This window comes from Protomyctophum bolini (genome assembly GCF_963924005.1).
Source record: "Protomyctophum bolini genome assembly, chromosome: 2".
NCBI classification, from domain to species: Eukaryota; Metazoa; Chordata; class Actinopteri; order Myctophiformes; family Myctophidae; genus Protomyctophum; species Protomyctophum bolini.
The window spans coordinates 17,943,618-17,968,540 of record NC_137863.1 but is presented as its reverse complement, the minus strand read 5'-3'; the positions used below and the strand labels follow the sequence as shown (position 1 = coordinate 17,968,540).

General features: G+C 45.5%; 1 protein-coding gene across 2 annotated transcripts in view; it reads left to right on the top strand.

Moving 5' to 3' along the window:
• Positions 1–24,923, top strand: part of slc25a26 (solute carrier family 25 member 26) — a 78,569-nt gene that overhangs the window by 5,131 nt on the left and 48,515 nt on the right. For both annotated transcript variants that reach the window (XM_080774415.1, XM_080774416.1), the window contains exons 4-5: positions 10,328–10,432; positions 11,246–11,293. In XM_080774415.1, coding sequence (XP_080630541.1) covers positions 10,328–10,432; positions 11,246–11,293 — 153 coding nt within the window. The remainder of the gene's footprint in view (positions 1–10,327; positions 10,433–11,245; positions 11,294–24,923) is intronic.

The window sequence follows — 24,923 nt, the reverse complement described above, 5'->3', positions numbered from 1 at the left end:
TCTGTCTCTCTCTACCTCCACTCCTGTGGATTTGAACTCTTCTTTTGTTAATAACTTCAATGCATTATTTTCTTGATAGATAGATGCAGGGGGTCCCTAGCAAAAGTAAGTAATATAGCATCACATTCATAATTTTTTTTTTTTTTTAATATCAAATTTTTTACAGAGGTTCTATTCTGGGGGTCCATGTCATGCAGACATTTGATTTTGGGGTCCTTGATGTGAAAATCTGAAAAGGTTTGAGTCTGAGAACTCAAATAGGTCTCAAATAGCGTCACAATCATTTTAACCACTTTAACCATAGGGTATTTTATGAGTTTATGTGGGTCTGTCCGCAGCCAAATTCATATCATTTTGACATGAAACCGTTTGAGACACTTGCCAGTCTTTGTTGGTCTGTGATTAGCCCTGTGAATCCAGCAGAAAGATATGTGAGGAGCGACCAGACAGACAGACAGACAGACAGACAGACGGACGGAGGGATGGAGGGAGGGAGGAAGTAGAATGTGGTTTTGGCCACTGGCCCTGCTGTCCCAGCTGGGTGACTTCAGGGGCCTTCTTCTTCTTCTGTCTTGTCCCATTATCCCCCTCCCCCCTCCAGCTGGGTAAATAAGAATTCATTGCTGCCTATTGACTTAGCTGTTTTCCCAGCTCAGGGCCCCAGACTTCACCAATTTTGTGCATGGAATTTGGGGACTTGAAAGCAAACGAGGAGTGGTACAATTTCCTCAAGCCGGTCACCCCCCCCCCCCCCCCCTCCTCCCTGCACTTGCCTGCAGTTAGCCCAAAGGAATCCGAGACCTCGTGGGGACTATGGGTGTTCCTATTGGCATGGGAGAGTGGGTAGCGGAGAGAGAGGGAGGGAGGGAGGAATGGTTGGAGGAAGGATGCACGGAAGGAAAGGAAGGATGACCCCCCTCCTGAGTCTTGCTATATACCACCTCAGCTTGCTGCAAAATAGTGGGTTTTTAGTATTCATGACTTTTCAAATTGGTCATTTTACAAGTTTTACATGTTTATGAAATGGTCCTCTCCCGTGTGGGTGTGCCGTTGTGTTTTGCCACGTCTCTGCGTTTCAGCTTGCAGGGGATTAGAGGGTACTACTAGTACTACTACTACTACTACTACGGTGGACCACGTTGGATATAAGCAAATTCAATTGGACTGTGTGATGAGATTGTGTTTTGTCTCATCTGGCATTATTGTTTCAGTCTCACTTCATTAGAAGAAGTTTTGTTTATTTGAACAAATCCAGGATAATAACCCAGATTTGTTTTGGATGTCTGAATGTTAAATGGCTTCAATTTCACACTCGGGATGTGACAAAAGAAAGTCTTTAAGTTGGCTGTTCACTAAGGTCGTTTTTGTTTTAGGAAAATCCATAGAGAAGTCAAGGCATGGCAGCTGCGTTGGAGAACGATGTATCCGTAACTCACAGCCCTTGGACAATAATTATGTTTATACTGTATGTATTCTGTTTCTAGTGTATCTTGGTATATTGTATGCTAATGTTGTGAGTGTCTTGTATACACTATAATTCAAAATCTGACCTATCATTAGAATCACCAATGCAGCTGCTGCTGCAAAACAAAAAACTAGGCGTCTCCCAGAACTACCTGGGGTCCGCTCTGGAATGACTAACTGTGAGAGGTGAGACAGAGGTCGAGGCTGCTTTTCACCCTGTCGCAGGGATTTGAGCACATCAAAGGGAGGAAGCATCCGAGCGGAGCTGAGGAGAACAGAGCCGGTATCCCTCTGCATCCGGGGCCTGGTGGTTATGTCTTGTTCAAAGCCCAGTAATCTTTGGGCTTAGCCATAAAAAGGCTGACCTCGCGACTGCCCCCAGTTGCACACACGAGGCCTAAACAACCACGTATCCCGTGATGCAATCGGCATACACACCATTATCCGCTTTCCTCGCTACCTGGGCAAGTCATTTGAAATAATCGTGGCGAGGCGAAGATGCATTTCCCTCGACCTCCCGTTTATCTCACTCCGCGGACGGCGGGCCGACGAGGGTCCCATGACGGTATATTCTCAGGATAATCTCACCGCTTTCTGAATTTCTGTTTCAAGCCGCTCCATCCATGAGTGGATGACGTGCGGTATATGGGGATGGGGGTATTTGTTAACTGAAAGACGCTAAGCTGCCTGACCAGTGCAGCCATCATTGGCAGCTAAATGAACCGTGGCGCATACCACCCTCTCACCCTCAAAACGCCTTCTAAATCCTAACTGTTTTGTTGAAAGACGTCTAAAATGACACTGATGCTTTCCTGGATTAAGGAGGTTAAGACCACCTCAGGAGTCAGGACTATACTGTACTTCAAGAAGTTCAAGTTTAGAAAACTACAATGACATGCCTAAAAATATGGAAACCAGATCGCAATACATGTATGGTTAAAATAATGGAATCATGTGGATCTCTCAGCAGACTCTGATCGACGAGCTCAAAGCGGGTCCCTTCATGCCTCGTTTCGAGGTTGTACATCTGCTATTCTTTAGGCCCGATGGCAATGATGTACAGTATTGATCCGGCTCTAGTCTACACCCCTCCCCCCACCATCGTGTCCCCAGGGAAATCCATTGATCTTTGCTCTGCAAACGGTGGCCTCTCTGTTGCAGTAACAACTAAACCAGTCTGAAACGGCTACTCCCCTCCCATCGTGGCTGATGCACTCCACTTGGCACTAAACATACACGATGCACATCTCAGCCAGAGTCCTTTAGTTTATGCTAATGTCAACGGGAGTTGTAGCCTCTAGAGGGCACCGTTTCCCAAACAGTGGTTCGGGAACCCATTTGTGGGTTGCGGTCGCAAGAGAATATTCCCTATTATTCCCCATTGTTTTTTTTGTTCGCTAAATTGTCTCATTAGTTATTTTAAAAGATTTTCTAAAGATTGCCACTGAAGAATCACATTTTCTTGAGTTGAAAACAAATTTAAACATTAAAAAAATAAATGTCATGAATAAAAGAAATAAGAAATTACCTAAATAAACAAGTAAACAAATGTTTAAGAACCGTCACTATCAGATCTGCTATTTTCAGTAATTTGGATCCCGTGCAAACATCAGATTTTCATCCAAAGTGCTTTACAATGTGCATTACAATTAATTACCCATTCACACACCAACTCACTCAAAACAAGATGAGATGAGACGTTATATAAAATAGAACTCGAGTCTTGACTTTATCTGATCATGGAGGGGCGTGCTGAACGAATGTAAAATAATTGGTAGTAGTAACTATTGATTAACCTTTTCTTAATCCATTTCTGAATATCTGTTTGTTTCTTTGATTTGAGCGGGGACACAGAAATACAGGACGGCTGTTGCAAATGTCAGATCACCAAACTAATGTACTCTAAGCTAATTGATAACGGCACATTTCAGCTGGGGGGATTGTTGGTTAATCGCTGTTTGTCGCAACGCTGGAAGGCAAATCCAGAAACGGAAACGGATCGGATGTCACAAAATCAGCGGAGCCAGAGAAGTAGGAGAAATGCCTCCTTTGGCTGGCAGCATCCTTGTGTGTGTGTGTGTGTGTGTGTGTCCGTGGCCATCGGGACGCTCCCATAAAGAATGTGTAAGCTGATGGCGTCTGTCAGGTTCTAGCCGGCTGTTATCCAGCCATTAGATCAGATTTATCTTCATTCCCATTCGCCTGACGTCTGCCCTGAAAGCTCATTTGTCAAGGCCAGGCGGCGGGGCTTCTCCGTCGCATCTGTAAAGCCCCCCCCCCCCCCCCCCCTCCCCTCACACACACACACCCATCTGTGGGAGCATGTTGTGGCAAATACAGTGTGACATGGCAAGATGGGAGGGAGGGGGCCGTGCGAAACTGGCAGCCACTTAACTTGGCACGGCGGAATAATCCATGCATCGCCCCCCATCCCCCCCCCCCCCCCCCCCTAAACAACACCACACTTTGTGATTTATCGGCCGCTGTTTTGGAAGTGAGACTGTACGAGACGTACAGTATTCTTGCCTCTTTGCGTCTTTCTTCCTCTTGCCTGTTTTTTGTTTTTTCTTCCCACTTTTGCCCTCCGTCCTAGCTTGACTTTCTTGGCATCTCCTCCATGTCTTCTGGCTTCAATCAGAATGGGCTCTGTGATCAGAGCCAGGTCGGGTTGTCCATGACTGTGATCAGAACCGGGTCGGGGTGAAATTGGCTTTGCCACATACCTTTCTATACATTTGACACGACTCTGTTCAAGCTTTGCCAAGACAACATTGCACTGTCCCTCCCTGCTGCCCGGCTGGTTTGTTTTCCATTTCAAGATTGTGTGTGAAGCCAATCGGTGGATCCTCCCAAATGCTCAAAGAAAAAACCTGTTCCTTGGCCTTGGAGAGGTATATTTCACAGATATTACTAATAATGACTAGGGGTGTAATGATATAGTAACTGCATCAAAAAATCGATTTTAATTTCATGAATCGAAGTATATCGAAATGAAAACCGCAACATTGATTATGTATCGTATCGTTTTGCAATGCAAATAATCGGTATCGAATCGTTTTGCTATGCAAATCATCGATTGTATCAATACTACATTTTTGTATGCTTGGATGCTTTTATTTGACTAACTTTAACGATTATGAATGGATGTGGATAGACCTGCCTTATCTGATTGGCTTGAATGGCTTCCTGGAAGGTTAAGGTTAGGTTTAGGCACAGTTTTACTGAGGTTATGGGGTTAAGGTTAGTTTTAGGCACAGTTTTACTGAGGTTATGGGGTTAAGGTTAGTTTTAGGCACAGTTTTACTGAGGTTATGGGGTTAGGTTTAGGCACAGTTTTACTGAGGTTATGGTTAGGTTTAGGCACAGTTTTACTGAGGTTATGGTTAGGTTTAGGCACAGTTTTACTGAGGTTATGGGGTTAAGGTTAGTTTTAGGCACAGTTTTACTGAGGTTATGGGGTTAGGTTTAGGCACAGTTTTACTGAGGTTATGGTTAGGTTTAGGCACAGTTTTACTGAGGTTATGGTTAGGTTTAGGCACAGTTTTACTGAGGTTATGGTGTTACGGTTAAGTTTAGGCATAGTTTTACTGAGGTTATATGGTTAGGTTTAGGCATAGTTTTACTGAGGTAAGGGATAGGTTTAGGCATAGATTTACTCGGGTTATAGGGTTAGGTTTAGGAATTGTGGCAAAAACGCTAGTAAGGAAGATAAAGATCGATAAGCACGTGTTACAGACCCGTAAGGGTCTATTTGGAACCCTCTCATGGAACCCAGATAGTCCCTGATCCCCACTTTGAGAACCACTGTCTTACGCAAGATAAATTGTATCGGTATTCGGTACATCTATACTTGTGAATAGGATAGAATATAGATAAAACCATGTTGATAATATGGCCCTTTTATGTTGAAACATTTCCGTGTTTTGAAAGCAGCAAAAAAAAACCAATATTACTCCTTTTGTCAAAGGCATGGCACAGTCCCAAATTATATATGATTTGCCTATTGTTCGAGCACTGGCATTCTTCTGCCTCATAATGGCCCCCAGTTCAGAACACTGTTGGACACTCTGCTCAGACAGTTGCATCGAACAAATGAAGACACTTCTGTCAGCGGTCTAGCCTGCAGCTTCAACATGGTGGCAGCCTCAGCTCTTCTGTAAACACATTGACGATAGATTCAACATGGTGGCAGCCTCAGCTCTTCTGTAAACACATTGACTTCAACATGGTGGCAGCCTCAGCTCTTCTGTAAACACATTGACTTCAACATGGTGGCAGCCTCAGCTCTTCTGTAAACACATTGACGATAGAGTAACCAAGTACATTTACTCAGTAGTAAATGTAGATTTGGATAATTATTACAAAACACACTAACCACTTCAGCCCTTTATTTTGGCCATTTTGTGAGCTTGTAGATTAGCTGTTTTCAAAATATAATTTTACACTGAACCTTTTGAAATAGTATAGCCTACTTTAAGTAAGTATGTTTTGACGCCGATATCTTTGTATCTGCATCAAATGTGGGACTTCTTTTCAAAATCTTTTTATTTTCGTTTTATAACGGTATGCGTGTCAAGTCACAGATTCATAGAAAAAATTAAATTAAAACATTCGATTTTAGTATCAGTGACTGTAAGTAAACGTACTGTATAAATCACAGAGATCGTGGGCAGACATACTAAGAAGACTGTTATTGTGCAAAACATGGCCCTTCAAGACAAAAGAAGAAATGTGGGACTTCTACAGTGTATATCTACATTGCAGTATTGCTACTTTTACTTAAATGAAACAGAAACACGTGTGTACTCTTCCATCACTGCAGTTAATATGGGTAGTCAATGGCAGTACATGTCAGTCAGACTCTAAGCCAAATAACTAATTAGGGGAGAGTGTGTCTGCACACACACACACACACACACACACACACACACACACACACACACACACACACACACAGCCATGTTCTTTCACCTGTTGCACTTTGGTGCTGTCTGATGATAGCGCCCCGGTGATTGACTGACCGCCGTGGCCTGCTGCCCGGTAGCTGGAGAAGAGTGATGGGCTGAGGGAAGGGAGGACAGTGGGAGGTAATGACTCCACTAGCCTCAGATTGATTTGCCGGCGGCCACGCCGATAATGTGCCGCGAGTCTCTGTTAATTTCCCATTCCGCAACCATGAAGTAAGCCCATGATTGAGAGCCCACACTGCCTCTTACCTTGTTGGCCAGCCATGGGAAATTTAAAACACGGTTCGGTCATTTGGATTTAGCAAGGTGCGGCCGAGGGAAGCGTGCAAACTCCCAACCGCAGGCGGCCTCCCTCGTTAAGGCCGCTTGACGACTCTGCATAGCTTGTAAATAAAGATGAATGGCGGCAGGGGTGGGCATAAAAGACCGCCAACAAGTTTATCGCAGGTTTACAAGGCGCGAGGATAACACTGAGGAAGCCAGACGAGACCAAATAGGCACTATAGGCAAAGAAGACAGACATCCGTCATCCTGACAGATCCTCCTGCTTTCAACCATCACCTCTAAACATGGCGTAAAGTTGAGGCACAAAAAAACAAGACGACTCGCCTCTTCTATATCCTTTCACAAGCCATAAAAGCCATATTAATCCAAACCTTCAAGGGCCTCTCAAGATTTTTAACACCCTGACTTGATATCACTGACACCCACCCCCCTCCCAATGGCTTCAGAGCTCTGATATCACTGACACCCCCCCTCCCAATGGCTTCAGAGCTCTGATATCACTGACACCCACCCACCCCCCTCCCATTGGCTTCAGAGCTCTGATATCACTGACACCCCCCCCCCTCCCATTGGCTTCAGAGCTCTGATATCACTGACACCCCCCCCCCCCCCAATGGCTTCAGAGCTCTGATATCACTGACACCCCCCCCCCCCCCCTCCCATTGGCTTCAGAGCTCTGATATCACTGACACCCACCCCCCCCTCCCATTGGCTTCAGAGCTCTGATATCACTGACACCCACCCCCCCCCCCTCCCATTGGCTTCAGAGCTCTGATATCACTGACACCCACCCCCCCCTCCCATTGGCTTCAGAGCTCTGATATCACTGACACCCACCCCCCCCCCTCCCATTGGCTTCAGAGCTCTGATATCACTGACACCCCCCCCCCCCCTCCCATTGGCTTCAGAGCTCTGATATCAATGACACCCCCCCCCCCCCCTCCCATTGGCTTCAGAGCTCTGATATCACTGACACCCACCCCCCCCCCCTCCCATTGGCTTCAGAGCTCTGATATCACTGACACCCCCCCCCCTCCCATTGGCTTCAGAGCTCTGATATCACTGACACCCCCCCCCCCCCCCCCCCCCATTGGCTTCAGAGCTCTGATATCACTGACCCCCCCCCCCCCTCCCATTGGCTTCAGAGCTCTGATATCACTGACACCACCCCCCCTCCCAATGGCTTCAGAGCTCTGATATCACTGACACCCACCCCCCCTCCCATTGGCTTCAGAGCTCTGATATCACTGACACCCCCCCCCCTCCCATTGGCTTCAGAGCTCTGAGGCAACAGATTGTTATCTTCTATTGGCTTGCACCACCCTCCCTCAGTGTGTCAAATTACCCCCCCTCCCCCTGCCCCCCAAATAAACAATATCCCTAATTTATTTGGTGTAATGATTCTCTGCTACATTCTGGCCTGTCCTCTGAGGTGACGAGAGAGAGAGAGAGAGAGGAGAGGGCCCTCTTAACTCCAGGCTCCCCATCCAATTACACCAGTAATTACTTGTCATAGCCACTTTCTTTCTATTTAGCCATCTTATTCGCAGTCCTTTGGAGAATAGCGTCGGGGCTGAAACATGATGTACAATGTATTATAAACAGTGACTCGGCCAAAGGGAGAGCAAATGAGATGTTTTGAAATGGATCCTGCCCAGATGAGGGGTGGTGTTGGTGGGGACTGGGTGGGAGTATATATGGCGAGGAGGAGGGAGGTGGGGACGACGTGCAGATGGCCGTTCTGCCCACTTGGTGGCACTGTTGCACCGCGGTACATCTGTTGGAACACGGCTCCAAAGAGTGATGGGGATATTTCACCTGGAATACTAATGGGAATGGCATTCTCCTTAGACACTCATTTAAAGACCTTTTGTTCTTGAAGGAGGGACGCGCCGGAATCACTTTGATGAGCGTGGATGTTTTGTCCGCTGAGTGGGTCAGCCGTTTGAAGTGAAACGTGCACGCCTGTGCTAATCCTTGCCGGCTCAATACAGTGACTTTCACAATATAGAGTTGTTAAGCGCAGGCTGGCAGGCAGGCAGGCAGGCAGGCAGGCAGACAGACAGACAGACAGACAGACAGACAGACAGACAGACAGGCAGCTACAACAACAACCCTCACCGCGAATGAACTAGTGGCCAATCTGCTTTTTCTTTACCCTTCATATACAGCGCAGAATTCATTTGTTTGTTAACAACACTCCTTCCGACACTATATGCCTTGACCTTAACCACCCCCCCCCATTCTGATCTGTTTAAATGGGACATTCACACAGCCTATATACAGTACATGGGCTGCTTATGTGATGGCTGCAGAGCCGTACAGGTTTCAACCTCTCACAGTTAGTCAGTACGTACTGATAGTGGTGTGGCAAAGGGCTCCAACTATCTATTACATTCTAGGTGGTGATTATGCGATGGATTTCTTACTAATCGAGACCCATATTTTACAAATATTTATCACAAATCGACGGAAATTCGAAAGATCGCCGTCTACAAGCTCATTGTTCACGCCTCTGTGTACAGTATGCAACCATCTTTGCTACTGTATTTTGTTTTGGGGCGTCAGGTGAGAGGGCACTCTTCATCATCATCATGACCCGTCCCCCATCACACACACACACCTGCTGCCACCCCATCCAGACCAGCCTCCCAGTTATGGGGTGAAGATGATGGCACTGCCATGCAGGCATCTGTGCTGTTGAGAGAGTGGGTCTGTGGGTGTGGGTGTGGGTAGGGGGGCTCTGTTGAGACTGCTCTCCGCCCAGCAGTATTTCCGCTGAGGTGTGGTTATAAATCTTCTCTGTCGGGTGGAAACCTCATATGTCTAACACTCTTACCTTTCAAATCACGATGCAAATTCAAAGGTAACAGACCCACAAGCTCAAAAAAAGTGTTGCTTGTGGATCTGCTGAATTTTGTGTGACGCTGTAGTATGATCAAGTAGTGCATTCATTTAAGGAAAGAGAATATATATATATATATATATATATATATATATATATATATATATAAAAGTTAAAATGAAGATGAGAGGTTTTTCTGGCCACGACTGCAACGATATATAAATGGGTATAAATGGGAAACGAAGTAGCCAGGTGGTCAGATGTACCCATCCGCCTTTAGGGGCTGATGGGAGTTATGAGCCATAAATATTCATGTTCATCTTCGGGAGCTGTTGGCAGTCCATATTCTTGCTGACATATGGAGGGTTTTAGGGTTTGACGTCTTTTGGTGCGTGTGTGTGCGCCTGTGTGCCTGTGTGTGACTGTGTGTGTGTGTGTGTGTGCATTGAATCCATTAAGACTGTGTGTACGTACGGTACGTGGTTGTGTGACCATCACTCTGTCCTGGCTCATTATCTGGCATGCTAACTCCCAACATCATTAGTTGGGCTGTTGTTGGCTTCCTGTACAGTAATTGCTCTCCTTGCCATGTCTACCACTACAAAATATGAACAAATTAATGGCTCACAACGCCTCGCATTTCGAGCCGCATTTCATACCTGCTTTCATGTGACACTGTAGTACGATCAAGTCGGGCGTTGATTTACGAAAACACTGTTGGAAACATGGAGACGGTGTAATAACTGTCTGTGTCTGTCCTCTACAGGTGGCCTGTTTGATCCGGGTTCCCACAGAGCTGGTGAAGCAGAGGACCCAGGCCTCTCCGACCTCCACCACCTACCAGACGCTGCTGTCTACGCTCAGAGCAGAGGTACGCTACAGCAGCAACATGATCACTCAGTGATGTAAATAGGTTTTCAAGTCCCGGGATGCAGGGATGGTCTTTCAGATGAGTCCTAGGGACATTTTAAGAGTTCCACGTCAACGACGTTAGGAGTCATATGTTGCCATTTTTACAAATTGCAGCATTTAACTCCCATTTCATTTTATATGGTGGTTACATTAATGTAGAAAACAGAAGAATAACTGATTATTATAACTTATTATAACTTAAGCTAGCAAAATAAACTAGAATAAAAAACAGTAGTACAGTAGCGCATCCCGACCCGTGGATGCAGAGGTCGCTGTTTTATTGCGTCCCTTTACTATGAAATGCGTTTTGGGATGGAAAATGCACCCTATTTTAATCTCAGTGCAGTGGGTCTCAGAGCAGAGGTACAGTACAGCAGCAACATGATCACTAGTGTATTGGGTCTCAGAGCAGAGGTACAGTACAGCAGCAACATGATCACTAGTGTATTGGGTCTCAGTGCAGAGGTACAGTACAGCAGCAACATGATCACTAGTGTATTGGGTCTCAGAGCAGAGGTACAGTACAGCAGCAACATGATCACTAGTGTATTGGGTCTCAGAGCAGAGGTACAGTACAGCAGCAACATGATCACTATTCACTAGTGCAGTGGATCTCCAACCTTTTCATGTCAAGGACCCCCAGAATGTAAATGTATTTGTGTTACATGTGTACGGTACACTCCTCTCAGAGTCAATTTGACACAGTGTACATTGAACTGTTCGATGCTCAGCTGTATTAGAGTGTGTGTGTGATCCTCATTGTCTTTTCCAGGGCGTTGGAGGCTTGTACAGGGGATTCGGGAGTACAGTTCTGAGAGAGGTAGGGTTCACCCTTCATTTCTTGCTCACTTTGAAAGAAAGCATACAAAATCTAAAATAAATATAATAATAATAGTTTCTGCATGGATTCAAATTATCAGTCGCCACGACTGATTTCAGTCATTCTATAGAAGTCAGCATGTCTTTTATGGAAGCATGTTGCACAGCGTACAGACTTATTGAGAGTTATTATTTTAAGGTTTGAAGTGGTCAAACTAGCAATGTGTTCAGAAGCATCATCCACAAAACCCTAATGGTCTGGGATATTTCATAAAAGCAAAGGTTTCAGCCTCATTCTATGATTTCTTCACCTGATTGGCAGTCTGTAGAACATTGTGTAGGAAACGGCACTTGTGTGGGAGTCTCCTTTCACACCGTTTCACAGATCAAATGTTGGGACACGTTTTGGTGGGACACAAAGTTGTGAGATTTTATTTTGCTTTAATCCATGTATTTGAACCAGGTTTTACACTCAAGTTTCACCATCAGATACTAGAAGCAATTACTTGACTCCTCAAAGTTTTGAATGGAAATATTGCAGCTTTCCATTACTCTTGATTGAAAGCATTTTAATTTCTCTGGGGCTCCGTGAGAGATTGGAAAGGCTGATATATAGAGTAGACCCCCCTTTTTTCCCCTCCACTTTGATCTCATACAATTACTTTAAGACCGGCTCACTCCCTCTGCTGGAATCGTTTCTGATTAATTAATGCAATTAGTGCCGTTAGAAATGCAAAACAAAAAAAGCGTGGATAAATGAACATTGAGCTGCTCTCCCTCGCTGGGGGCGCCAACCTTTTCTGTAATGAAACGGATCATGGTCTCCAGTTTAATTGCACCTGCGTGGTGATAATACAACAAAGAGATTCCAATCGAACAGACACACCGTTTGCTTTTAGCTCGCCAGCCCCTCCCTGCAACAGAATTGGGGAAAAGAAAACTGGAGAGAAACAAAGTAGTATATATGAAGGTGACACTCGTGTTCTCGTCCTTTGTTTTCCTCCTGTTTAGAATGAGGTGTAGGGACGGGGACGGGTGGTGTAATCTAGTCCCTTACCGCTGTGCTGGCCTGTACTTATTTTCTGCCTCACTAAACCCACGCTATTCACGCAAATTCCATCTGGACGACCCGGGATGGAGGGGAAAAAAAGGGACAACAAGATTCTGATTTCTCCGAGGGGCTCTGAATAAATGAATACATTTGGAGGCTGGCGCGTGGGGCCGTGTGCATACTAACGTCAGCGGATGAAATGAAAGGGACAACAGTGTTTTTTAGGGGTTTTTTTTGGGGGGGTTTTTGGGAGGAGGTTTGGGGGGGATGTTCCTCACTGATTGGCTTTGAAGCGTGTCAGGAAGGTAATTCATTTTCTCTGTCCCCGCCCGGCACCCTTCGCTATCTCCCCTGTATGCTGTGCTTCAGCTCGCGAGACCCTGTCAAGATAGGTTTGCTCACCTTGCTGGCCCACTTAATTGGGGTCTTCTCTCTCGTTCTGTGTATTCATTAGGCACCCCCCCCCCCCCCCCCCCACAATTTTTTGAGTCATTTCTGATTGCGTCTCGGGGGCGGGGAGGGCGTGCGCTATTCACTGTTCACATTCGGGAAAAGAAATAGCCACTCTTCATGCTCACAATGTGCCTCGTGATGCCTTGTTGTGAGCTTGAAGATCTGGTCATTTTGATGATTTTCACCCACTGCAGAGGTTCTCAAACACCAGTGGTGCTTGATGAGGTTCCCAGGTGGTCCCCAGCTAAATGAGTTGGTGACCAAATGGACCCTTATAGATCTTGAGAGTGTGAACTGGGGGGGGCACGGTGGCGCAGTCTGTAGCGCTGTCTCCTCGCAGCTAGAAGGTCCCCAGTTCAGGGCTCTCCCCAGTTTGGCAGAGGACGAGTAGCGCCCAGTATTACGGCTTAAAATGGGTTACAATATTGTGGAATAACATTTTTTGATTATAAAAATTACAGTGTCAATTTAGTTTCATTTTAGGCTCTCAAGAGTTTTTTGCATTACTTTTTATAAGAAACTACACAATTAGAGAATGTAGAAGAATTGTCATTTTGATCAAGGTTTGCCTGTTATCTCTCCTATGGTAGCAGATCAATGAAGCATGGAATTGTGGACAGAATCTTATCCAACAATAACACAAGTTTTGGGTCTGAAGGCTGAGGCTAAATCTCATCAAATGGTGGTCTGTGGCTCAAATGCTGAATAAGTAATGCACCGCATTAATCTTTTCCTCTGATCTACCCCACTCTCCTTAAAAAAGAAACTACCAAATGATGTGCTGAGTAGGCACTTCTAGGTTTCCAGCCGGATAGAGCATGAAATCAAATCAATCGCGTCACGTTTCGAGGGTGAAAATAAATTAAATAAAAAGCACACACTTTGTTTGAATACTTGTTTCTGGAACTTGTGAGCGGAGTGCATTTTGTCACTGTATAAATTATTTGTGTTATCACCTGAGCCCCTTAGATCTTAACCGAGCTCTTAGGTGAACAATGTTAGTCAGTGAGTCCAAAGCGTTCATGCATATACATAGGGTAACCTCTTCCTAATTGGGGCTATGCTTGAGCTCCGGCATCTGTTCGGTATTTGTTTTGGCATAATTCCCAGTTAATTGTTGAACCCTCACTATACAACAATTAACTGCAAATACACAAATAAACAAACAACTAAATAATATCTTTGCTGGTGGGCAGAATCCTCATGTCTGCAATTTATTCTACTTCATCATACAAGACATGTCACAAAAAGTCACGAAACTAGCCGATCTACAAGCTCAACGCATTGTGAGCTTGTAGATCTGCTGTTCCCTTCAATGTTTTAAAAGTGATTAAGTATGTCTGTGCATTAATATAGTATTGAATCAATACTATAAAAGGAAGTGATATTATACCAGTCGTCGCAGCCCTTCACTGCATGGTTACCTGTGAGTTTTAGAATTAATTGTAAGATTCACTGCTTGTTTTTAATTTAAAGCCCTAACATTTAGGGCTTTAATGGTCAGGCTCCTTCCTATATCTGATCTTTTATTCAACCTTTTTCATGTCAAGCTCCATTTTTTATTTGTCATTTGAGCCATGGACCACCATTTGAAGTGATTTAGCCTCTGACCCAAAACTTACAATATTTTGTTATCGTTTGGAAAATAATGTGTCCACAATTCCATGCTGTATTGATGTTGATTATTCTACATTCTCTAATTGTGTAGACTTCTTGCAAATTAAGTAATGCAGATGTTTAACAATAATTTAACTCTTGAGAGTTGAAGATCTATACAAGGGTCTATTTGGTTACCAAGTCCATCCTTTAGCTGGGTCCTGGGGTCCACCTGGGACCCATGGACCACTAGTGCCCCATAAACCAGGCCTGAGATAATCCAGCAGGGCCATATTGAGGGTTCCAAAGTCTCGCCTTGTCACTAAGGGTGACTGGGCTTCTGATGTTCGGGCCGGGCCCCTCGGCTGTGGAACTCACTGCCTGGCAAACTCTGTGTCCTCTTTAGAATCTCTTCTAACAACTCACCTCTATCGCACAGCTTGTACCATTGTGCAAAGTCTGATCTTTATGGTATATTTACTGTTATCTTAAAGCACCTTGTAACCTGTTTTGGAAAGGTGCTATATAAACAAAGTTAATACGTATTAACAAGAGCGGGTGACTAAATAATGACTGAATTGGAACATAGGTTGTTTTCCCCATTTCCTGAAAAGTAACTGTACAACGTTTCAACACGACAGTTACAACACAGTACAGTCCAGTCCATACTACAAGTACATACAGTATCTCTACCTACTGTATTAGAGGTTGATTAGCCGGCTTCCACCACTAGATGGCATGCTAAGATCGTTGCACCACATGTAAAAAGAGACCCACATTTTTGGTTTTCAGTCCCTTTCCACTTGTGCACTCCCCCTCTCCCCCCCCTCCCCGCCTCCCTCATCTCAGCCAAACTGGCTTCATGACATTTATGAGGAGCAATCACAGAGCTGGAAATGATAGCTTTTCACTGATGGAGCTCTCCGCTCGGCTCCCGCTCCTCCATCTCAGGTGTGATCCAGGATCTGATCTCGACTGAGCCAATTTGCGCCTTTGAGTAATGAGCCTGGCGTCGGGTTATTAGATAGCGATTTAGTCATTTGGTGGGCCGGGTGCTGAGAGAGGGGACCAGGTGTAAGTTAACCTGACAGTCGCTAACACGGAGGCGAGATGCGACGGGAGCGTTCCGTTGATTGGATACAGCAGAAGGCCACGCTACTCTCACTTGTTACATTATATAGCTCATCCTCTTGCCCAATCTTTTCTCTCTATCTCTCTCTCTCTCTCCGCCTCTCCAGTCTCTTTCTCCACTCAAAGCCACTTTATCTAAATCCCTTTCTTCCACCACAGTTATTAAGTAGGGAAGCGCAGAGAGGAGAAAAGTAAGTGAGCTGGCTAAGTGAGGGTGAGCAGTCAGACAATGTGATGATAAATGTGTTCCTCCTCCTTCCCAGTCCCCTGGTGTTTTAACTCACTGGCCTCGGAGCTTCTCTCCACCCCAGCAGCAGCAGCGGCTGGGACCTGGCAAGCCTATAAGGTACAGGATCTGGCAACCTCTGTGTCAGGCTCTTATGAAACACCTTTCCATCGAGTCTGCGCTCCCCTCCACACCTCTACTTCCTCTCTGACAACCCCCTGCGCCGCCCTCCTCCTCCTCTCCCCCCTCCTCCTCCTCCACCACTTCCAAACGTGCTCTGCTGTTTGCAGTGCACTATCCCTGGGTTTCTAATGTCGTACGACGAATAGCGAAAATAGCTGATCTACACAAGCTCAACGCATTGAATGTTTTTTGCTTCCTTCTAGCTTCCTGATCTTAGAAAGTTTTTCACTGAACTACAAGGTTAGAAAACTTTTATGGAAAGTCATTATGGCAAACAAACAGAAGAAGGGCGCACACCGGTATTGATGAGGTCCTGCTGACCTCGGTAAGAAGGAAGTCTAAAAGTGAAGAAAAGGCCTGGGAAGGTCTACTTCAGGGATTCAGGCAATCCCTGAAGAAGAATTTTCCAGGTCAAAAATGGTATTAATTTAATAAATGATCCTGCATCGTGGCAATATGAGTGTGCCTGCCCTTTCTTCACTTTTATGAAAAGTGATTATGACCACAACAAAAACATAATTCTATCGAGAGGCAGCGGAATCTCAAAAGTGGAAACATATCCTGTACCGAAATGGGACACAGAGGGCAGACTAACCTGGCCGTGTGCGTGAGGCTCATCCCATAACGGAGGAAATCCTTCACAAATTGGCCATCACAAAGGCAGAGATGGCTGCCCGGGGACACGGGGCAGGCTGTGTTCCCACGGAGAGGTGCAGACAGATTTGCACTTCCTTCTAAACCTGCCCTAGGTAACAATCTCCAAGCTGCATATCCATCTCTAAATCCAGGAATGTCTGTCTGTGCCTGTCTCGCTCTCTTTCTGTGTCTGTATTTTATTTTTATTTAACCAGTAAAAACACATGGAGTTTGTCAAGTGGGAACTGGCCAAGCGGCAGAATACATAGTTACACTATCAACGCTACATTGTACTGTACATTGTACTGTACATGTCAAGTTATACAACAGCCAAACAATAAAACCATGAAAAATACCTCCAGAAGCCTATACAATATATACAACAATAGTACACTAACAATAACCGGGTACAAGAAACTTTGCACACAACTACATTTATGGACGGGAACCAAAAAACAATAAATATATGGGCATATGCGAAGGCTAGTACACATCTGAACATGAGCAGGTGTTGGATTGTACAGTTAAGATGTACACCGTGTACACATTGCCCCGTATCAGAACATCCCCAAACTCCTTGTCGTCATAGATGACAACTTGCTCTTGTCAACTCTTGCGCTAGTTTGTCCAAATTCCAAAACACGCATTGTTTAATATATCACATCCTGCGTAAAAGTGAGAGGAAGGTGCCTTACACAGATAACACATAATATAACCTCATTATGTCCAAAACGCTCACTTTTCAGGATTCACATTCAAAAGCACCAAAAGTAGCAGATCGCTTCGAGACGTGCTTCGAGACGCGTTTCCAGCTTGCTGCTTCTGATACATTTTTGTGACTTAATTTGCGAAAAAAAAACCTATACTGATGCTGAGGTTGTGAACCGGGCCCTGTGTTGTTATGTGATGCTGAGGTTGTGAACCGGGCCCTGTGTTGTTATGTGATGCTGAGGTTGTGAACCGGGCCCTGTGTTGTTATGTGATGCTGAGGTTGTGAACCGGGCCCTGTGTTGTTATGTGATGCTGAGGTTGTGAACCGGGCCCTGTGTTATGTGATGCTGAGGTTGTGAACCGGGCCCTGTGTTGTTATGTGATGCTGAGGTTGTGAACCGGGCCCTGTGTTGTTATGTGATGCTGAGGTTGTGAACCGGGCCCTGTGTTGTTATGTGATGCTGAGGTTGTGAACCGGGCCCTGTGTTGTTATGTGATGCTGAGGTTGTGAACCGGGCCCTGTGTTGTTATGTGATGCTAAGGTTGTGAACCGGGCCCTGTGTTGTTATGTGATGCTGAGGTTGTGAACCGGGCCCTGTGTTGTTATGTGATGCTAAGGTTGTGAACCGGGCCCTGTGTTGTTATGTGATGCTGAGGTTGTGAACCGGGACCTGTGTTATGTGATGCTGAGGTTGTGAACCGGGCCCTGTGTTGTTATGTGATGCTGAGGTTGTGAACCGGGCCCTGTGTTGTTATGTGATGCTGAGGTTGTGAACCGGGCCCTGTGTTGTTATGTGATGCTGAGGTTGTGAACCGGGCCCTGTGTTTTTATGTGATGCTGAGGTTGTGAACCGGGCCCTGTGTTATGTGATGCTGAGGTTGTGAACCGGGCCCTGTGTTGTTATGTGATGCTGAGGTTGTGAACCGGGCCCTGTGTTGTTATGTGATGCTGAGGTTGTGAACCGGGCCCTGTGTTGTTATGTGATGCTGAGGTTGTGAACCGGGCCCTGTGCGGAGCCATGTTTCACCGTGACGCACGTTCAGACGTGATTGGATAAGAGAAGGGAAGGGGAGAAAAGAAGGAGAATCACTCTCATATCCTGTCTCGGTTGTGCGCTGATCCATATAGGCCCTTGTTTACACACCCTCGTATGACTTGAACAGACGGAGAGAAGAGAGAGGGAGGAGTAGAACGAATGGGGGGGAGAGAGAGAGAGAGAGAGAGAGTTGGGAACGGCCTGCGCATTTTCCTCTGCAAATCCTAGTCTGTCGGTGGGGCCATGTGTGAAGCAATGGAGGCCGCCTCCTGTTTTGCGTTTAGAGTTGGATGGCGGTGACGGGACAAAGTCACCTTTAATCCGTCTTCGATGAGGTGGAAAAGGACAGGCAACCGACTGATTGTCTGCACGGAAAACTGTGGAAATTATAAGAAAGGGAAAATATTAAACTGCGGGACGCAAAACAAAATCCTGGAGTTTAAACGATGAAATCTCTTGTTTCCGTTAACTGGTGTTTTTTTCCGAATCACTTTGGCCTGCGTGCAGCTGTAATGTTCATATTCAATTATTTCTTTATTTTTTTGTTTATTTTCCATTTTCGTCCCTTTCTCCCAATTTTAATTGTTATGCCAATTCCCATTCTTCCCCTCGTGCGTAGTTCCTCCCTGTCACTGCTGTCGGCTACAGTTGGTCTGGGGGAGGGTGTGTAGAGACAACCATGCGTCTCCTCGGATAAAAATGAAGTCTCAACAAGCCGCCTCTTTTCACCTTGAAGACGGTGAGGAGTTTCGCCATGAGGGCGTAACCATAACGCATTCAGATGACGCACACCCCCCCCACCCCCCTCCCCCCCTGCAATATTCATATTCAAATTGTATGAAAACATGTACGGTAGCTTTGCATAATGGGTTGCATGTTGTCCTCTGTATGAGGTGCATACACATTTGGTATTGTGAATAGTTTTGAGTTTCAGAGATAGAGGTGGATGTTTTGTGCTATGTGCTACTGCAGCGTCCGACTTATCTGCTTCCACTGAGTTCAATGAGAAGCCCACAAAACCCTGTTGACCTTTGGAGATTTGGCCCCTGACTTGTGTGTGTGTGCGTGTGTGTGTGTGTGTGTGCGCCCCCCAGCCATCTGGGTGTTTTTATAGTTCTGTCTGGTCTGGTGTCAGCATTATGTAGAGCAGTGGTTCTCAAAGATGTTCATGTCAAGGACCCCTAAAATCACGTGTATAACTATATGGCCACAGACCCCCATCTGAAAATATATTTTGCCAGGGACCCCCAGAATAGAAGATTTGTGTTTTGTTGTTTTTTTCTCCAAAATTATTCAAGTGTTCAAAGTTCAAACACATTTCGAGATTTTAAAGAAATGTTCTAGACTAATGTAGCAGATGTGCAAGCTCACACGATGTGAGCTTGCACATCTGCTACATTAGAGCTATTTTTGAATAGGCAACGTATAAATCAACACAGTGTTTATGATGTCGAAATGAAATGCTGTATTAACACATTTTTGTCTACCTTGTCTGTGTCGCACAGGAAGGCTGTGGACCGTTCAGAACCCATAGCCTACCAATGACATCATCAATGGGGAATCCAAGCTAATACAAACTCTAGGCTTTCTATTCCTGGAAAGTTAGCATGCTATAATGCATTGGTTCCCAAAGTGGGGTCCTTGAGGTAGTTCCAGGGGGTACCCAGCTAAATGATAGTTTGAAACCAATTGGACTCTTATGGGTCTGTAACTCTGAGAGTGTACAGGTCCATTTGGTTCCATTTGTAAACTCAGAGTTAAATTAATACATTTTACAATATAAATTGGGGGTACCCAGAGATATAAATGCCATTAAATAGTAGACTTAATGCGTATCAAACAGGGGGTCCATGATATTAAACAGGTTGAGAATTACTGCTAGGGCCATAAAACTCTCTTATGGGGGTCCCTGGCATATCTCTTCAAATGCTAAGTAAGTAGTGTCAATTTGGGGGTCCTTGACATGAATAAGTTTGTGAACCACTGCTATAATGGAAGACATTGTCCTCATGTTAATACAAAAACATGCCTAATGATGATAGTAGTTAGTTAGAAGCAGTGCAGAATGCTCTGCCAAATTGAAACATCAATATACAAGAACAACGTCGGTGTGTCGCATAAGGGAAGCTCGTCCAAGCGAAGCCCATTCGTAGTCTGATTTATTTGCGAAAAAAAAACGGAGAGACAAGTCTGTTCATTCAGACTGTGATTGAACTTATTTTACGGCCATTAATATCTACCTGCTGGACTAATGGAAGAGCGTTTGCAGAGAGTGACCTCATTGGGGAATTCCACCGGGGTTAAGTAGACCCTTTGTTAGAAGAATGATGACCCTCCGACACAGAAAAACGCTCAGTGTTATATTTATCCTTTTGTAACCCTCTTGGATTGTCAGGAGTTACATTGACACTTTTTATTTATACATAGAACAACGGTTCCCTAACTTTCGGTTCCCGACCTCGCACAACTCATTAATTTGAACCCCCCCCCCTGCAGATACTCCACAATACTGTATGTTGTTTACCCCAACCCCCCCAAATAATTGGGGATCCCCCCACACGATTTGCGCGTCACTCCTTTCCCCAGTTTGGGAAGCAATGAGTGTGGAAGAGCGATGGCCCTCTACTCCCTGTGCCATGGAAAAGGAAGACCTCTCCATAGCGGGACACTTTGTATCCGTATAACACACGTCACTCCTGGGACTAATAGTTCACTGCTATACTGTCACTCTCCATGACGGATAGATGTGCTCCCTCCATGCTTACAATGACAACTCTGTGCCTTTCTTTCCGTGTGTGTGTGTGTGTGTGTGTGTGTGTGTGTGTGTGTGACTGTGTGTGTGTGTGTGCATTCCCATTTGTGTGTCTGCCAAATCTTCGATTACTCTTTCTCCTTCATCCAACAACATAAGTGCGTGATGTTGGCCCGTGGTCCCAGCATGCACACACACACACCACAACTCACACTCCCTGTGGGAGGGCCGTTGGCAGGTGCTTTTACGTGGCTTGTGCCGCAGCGCAGACCTCGACGAGTCGACGGAGACCTTCCTTGGGTCAACAAACGGCCCCCGATTGATGACTTCTCCAGTCAGACGGGTGTGATTTGCTCATCACTGCCCTAGCTGCTCCCATTATGTGCTTTCTATTGGCTCAGGGCTTGAGGACATTATGCGTGTGCTATTGGCTCAGCGCTTGAGGACAGTATGCTTGTGCTATTGGCTCAGGGCTTGAGGACAGTGCGAGGCTTGTTGTAGTTCGTGATGATGTATGATTAGGTTGATGCATTGCTAGGCTGCGCCGCTGAGACCCATGGATCACGCTGGGCCTGTTGAGTGTAAGGAAACAAATCCGTCTTTGCGAAGGTGATTTCGTTGCTGCCTGGGCAGAAACCTCTTATCACCATATTCAGGGGGGGGGGGGGGGGGGGGGGGGGGGGGGGGATGTGTGTGCGCACGCGTGCCAGTGTGCGTACTGTATGTGTGTGATGATGTTTGCAGGGAGCTAGAGTCAATATTTACTGTCAGACGTATTTATTTTTTTCCTCTCCCAGGAAAAGAAGCTGTCGCGTTTTGATAGTGAAGCTGTTTGCTTGTTTTTTGCCTTGGTATTGTGAGACACTATCTGGTGTGTGTGTGTGTGTGTGTGTGTGTGCGTGCACTGTACACGTGCCTGTGTGCGTGTCCAACAGAGTGCGGATGTGACAATCATGGTGGCCATGTTAACAAGCATATCTCTGTGGCTCTCGGGGCTCTCTTGTTTGCTTCCCATAATTTTCTGCATGTTTGCCTCAACCCAAGCAGAAAAACCACATGTTTCTAATAACGCTTTTTGGCCCCCGGCAGGCTTACTAGGGACCGGGGGTCAAGGGGACGAGGAGGGGGGTTGTGGTGGGTAGTTAGAGAGGGGAAGTAGTGGGTCTGGAAATGGGTAATGGGTTTCGGGGGAAAGGTGGATTGGATGTGATGGGAGAGACAGTAACCTCCTGCTGGTTTAAACCTTTTTGTGTTTTAGACAAATTGATATGTATTTGCCCCCCCCGGCCCCCCATCTGAATATGTTTTGTGCCAGGGACTCCCCAGAGCAGTAATGACAACAGATCTTCCTTATTGAACCTTCGCTTGGAGCTAAATAGATTTTTCAATAAAAGGAGAGTTGCACAAGATCACAGTGCAGCACGAAGTGGTGCCCTGTGAGCTTGTAGCTATTTTTGAGCAGCCAACATGTAAATGGATAACGTGGTTGAAATCATTGTGATGCTGTGGACCCCCCCCCCCCCCCCCCCCCAAGGACCCCTTTAACAAAGGGCTTTTTTATTTGTTTAAATACGTGTTAAACAGCAAGTTTTAAATCCCTCTTAACACTTTGACTACAGAACCTGAGTTACTTGAGATAATTCATTGTAGAACACTTTCCCAGCGGTCGCGAGTTGCCGGAGTTAGCGCAAAGGGTTATGGGAAATTGAGTCCCTATTCATTACAATGGGGCAGGTTCTGTTCTTTAACTATATAGAAGTGTCTATTTGTACGTCTCTAAATGTTTTGATGAATTGAACATGGTGGACCCTGTTGTAAACGAGTGTAAGGCTTAATTGGGTCGTCCACTCACAGTTAACAGTCTTTGTATTGAGTTTGTGCTTGAAATGTACTGTAATTCTGCAAAAAAAAGCTTCCTCGTCCACTCTGTTGTTGTGATCACCACTTTGGAATACTTTTCAACACTACACCGTTTTGAAGTGGATTTTCATGACCAGCAACTCGGCGGTCGCTGCACTGGCTGTTCAAAGGTAACTTTAAACATAGGCAGTGAAACTTGAAACACGATCGTATAATCCCGGCAAATTTCTCCTTAGAATAGTGTCATAAGTACTGTCAATATTCAATTAGTGACACCTGTTCGTCATTGCTCTGTTGTAATTGTTTACGTACCTCTGCGGACCACCGGTTGAAAACCTTAGTCTTCGTAGTCTTTTTGGGAAGTAGTTCACCCCCCAAAAAGACTTATTTTCTATCAATTAGGCTACACATGAAGAATGTTTTGTTTTTCATTTTCCAGTAGTCTCATTCTCCTGGCTGCTATTTATCTAGCTCATCCTTGGTATTCCCTCATACAGTACATTCTTGCTGATGTTACATTCTGGTGTAGCACCCGTCTAGAGACTTCAGCAGGGTTGGCTTCAGAACGTAGCATAGAAGCTGAGTTTGATTTGACATAGAAGAAGCTGAGTTTGATCTGATGGGGGAGGTTGGAGTTCCATACACTGGTCATGCCGTTCAGGGCCCTCCATGCAAGTGCCTTCCTCACTTTGGGAACTTGTCCCGTTGAGTTGACCCATGAGCCCAGGTACTTGAAGTCCTTGACTTCCTTCAGCACAGTGCCACCAGTTGTTGTGAGAGGTGAATGTTCCGGTGAGATGTTATAGTATAGTATAGTATAGTATATAACCTCCGTTTTATTGGCATTTAACCTAAGGCCAACCTTGGCATACTCTAACTCCACTCTGTTCAGGAGTTCCTGCGATTGTTCCACGTTGTCACAAAGCAGGCTGATGTCGTCTGTGTAGTCCAGGTCTGTCAGGAGCTCAGGACTACACCTTGGTGTTAGAGTGAAGCCAGGATCCTGCTCTCGTGTCCCCTTGCATTATCCCAGCCAGGATGTCACACTCCTCGCTGTTCCAAAACACAAAGTATCAGATATACGAGCTCAAAATGTGATGCTTCGCGCCACATTTTAAACTTGCAGATCTGCTACTCTTGATGCTTTTGTGTGTTGCTGTAGTACTGTATGATCACGTAGCGCATTCATTCCAGCTCAGTGGCCTTGTGGTTAGAGGGTCCGCCCTGAAACTGGGAGGTCGGGGTTCGTTCCCCGGCCGGGTCATACCAAAGACTGTAAAAATGGGACCCAATGCCTCCCTGGATCGGGGGGGTCAAATCTACTAATCAAATGATTCCCGAGCGCGGCACGGCTGCAGCTCACCGCTCCTTGGCTGCGGCTCACTGCTCCAAGAGATGGGTCAAATGCTGAGAACAAATTTCGTAACGTGTGTGACAAATCGTTGAATTTAGGGGAAAAAAGGTAGAATATGGTTTCTGCCCGACAGCAACGTTACACTTTTTTGTATGACAAAGGGTGAAAATTGCCCGTCCACAAACTCACAAACGTGTCGACAAATAAATACTGAATTTGAACCTTTTTGAAAATAAATTTGAAAATGTTAGAAGATTGCCCCAAAACGGGGATGCTAGGGTTAACGTGGTTATGGATCCAGTCGATGCCAGAACATAATACATTATGAATAGTCATATATTGCAGACAGCTGCACTCTACATGAGTTGGAATGCCACTTTGACACTCGAGTTTAACTGCCTTCAAAGTGTCATATTCCATAATAGTCTACATATTACTGTGGGGCCCCATTACGTTTAATAGACCTATTATAAAAAAAAAAAGAACAGAAATCTGTATTGGAACAGTAACCCTGCATGAGTCATGATCATCCTACAATCAAAATCGGTTATAGCTCTTCGACAATAACAGAATTCAAAACCCTAATTCTCACCTGATGATGATGATGATGACGACGGGGGGAGGAGGGAGAGAGAGGAAGA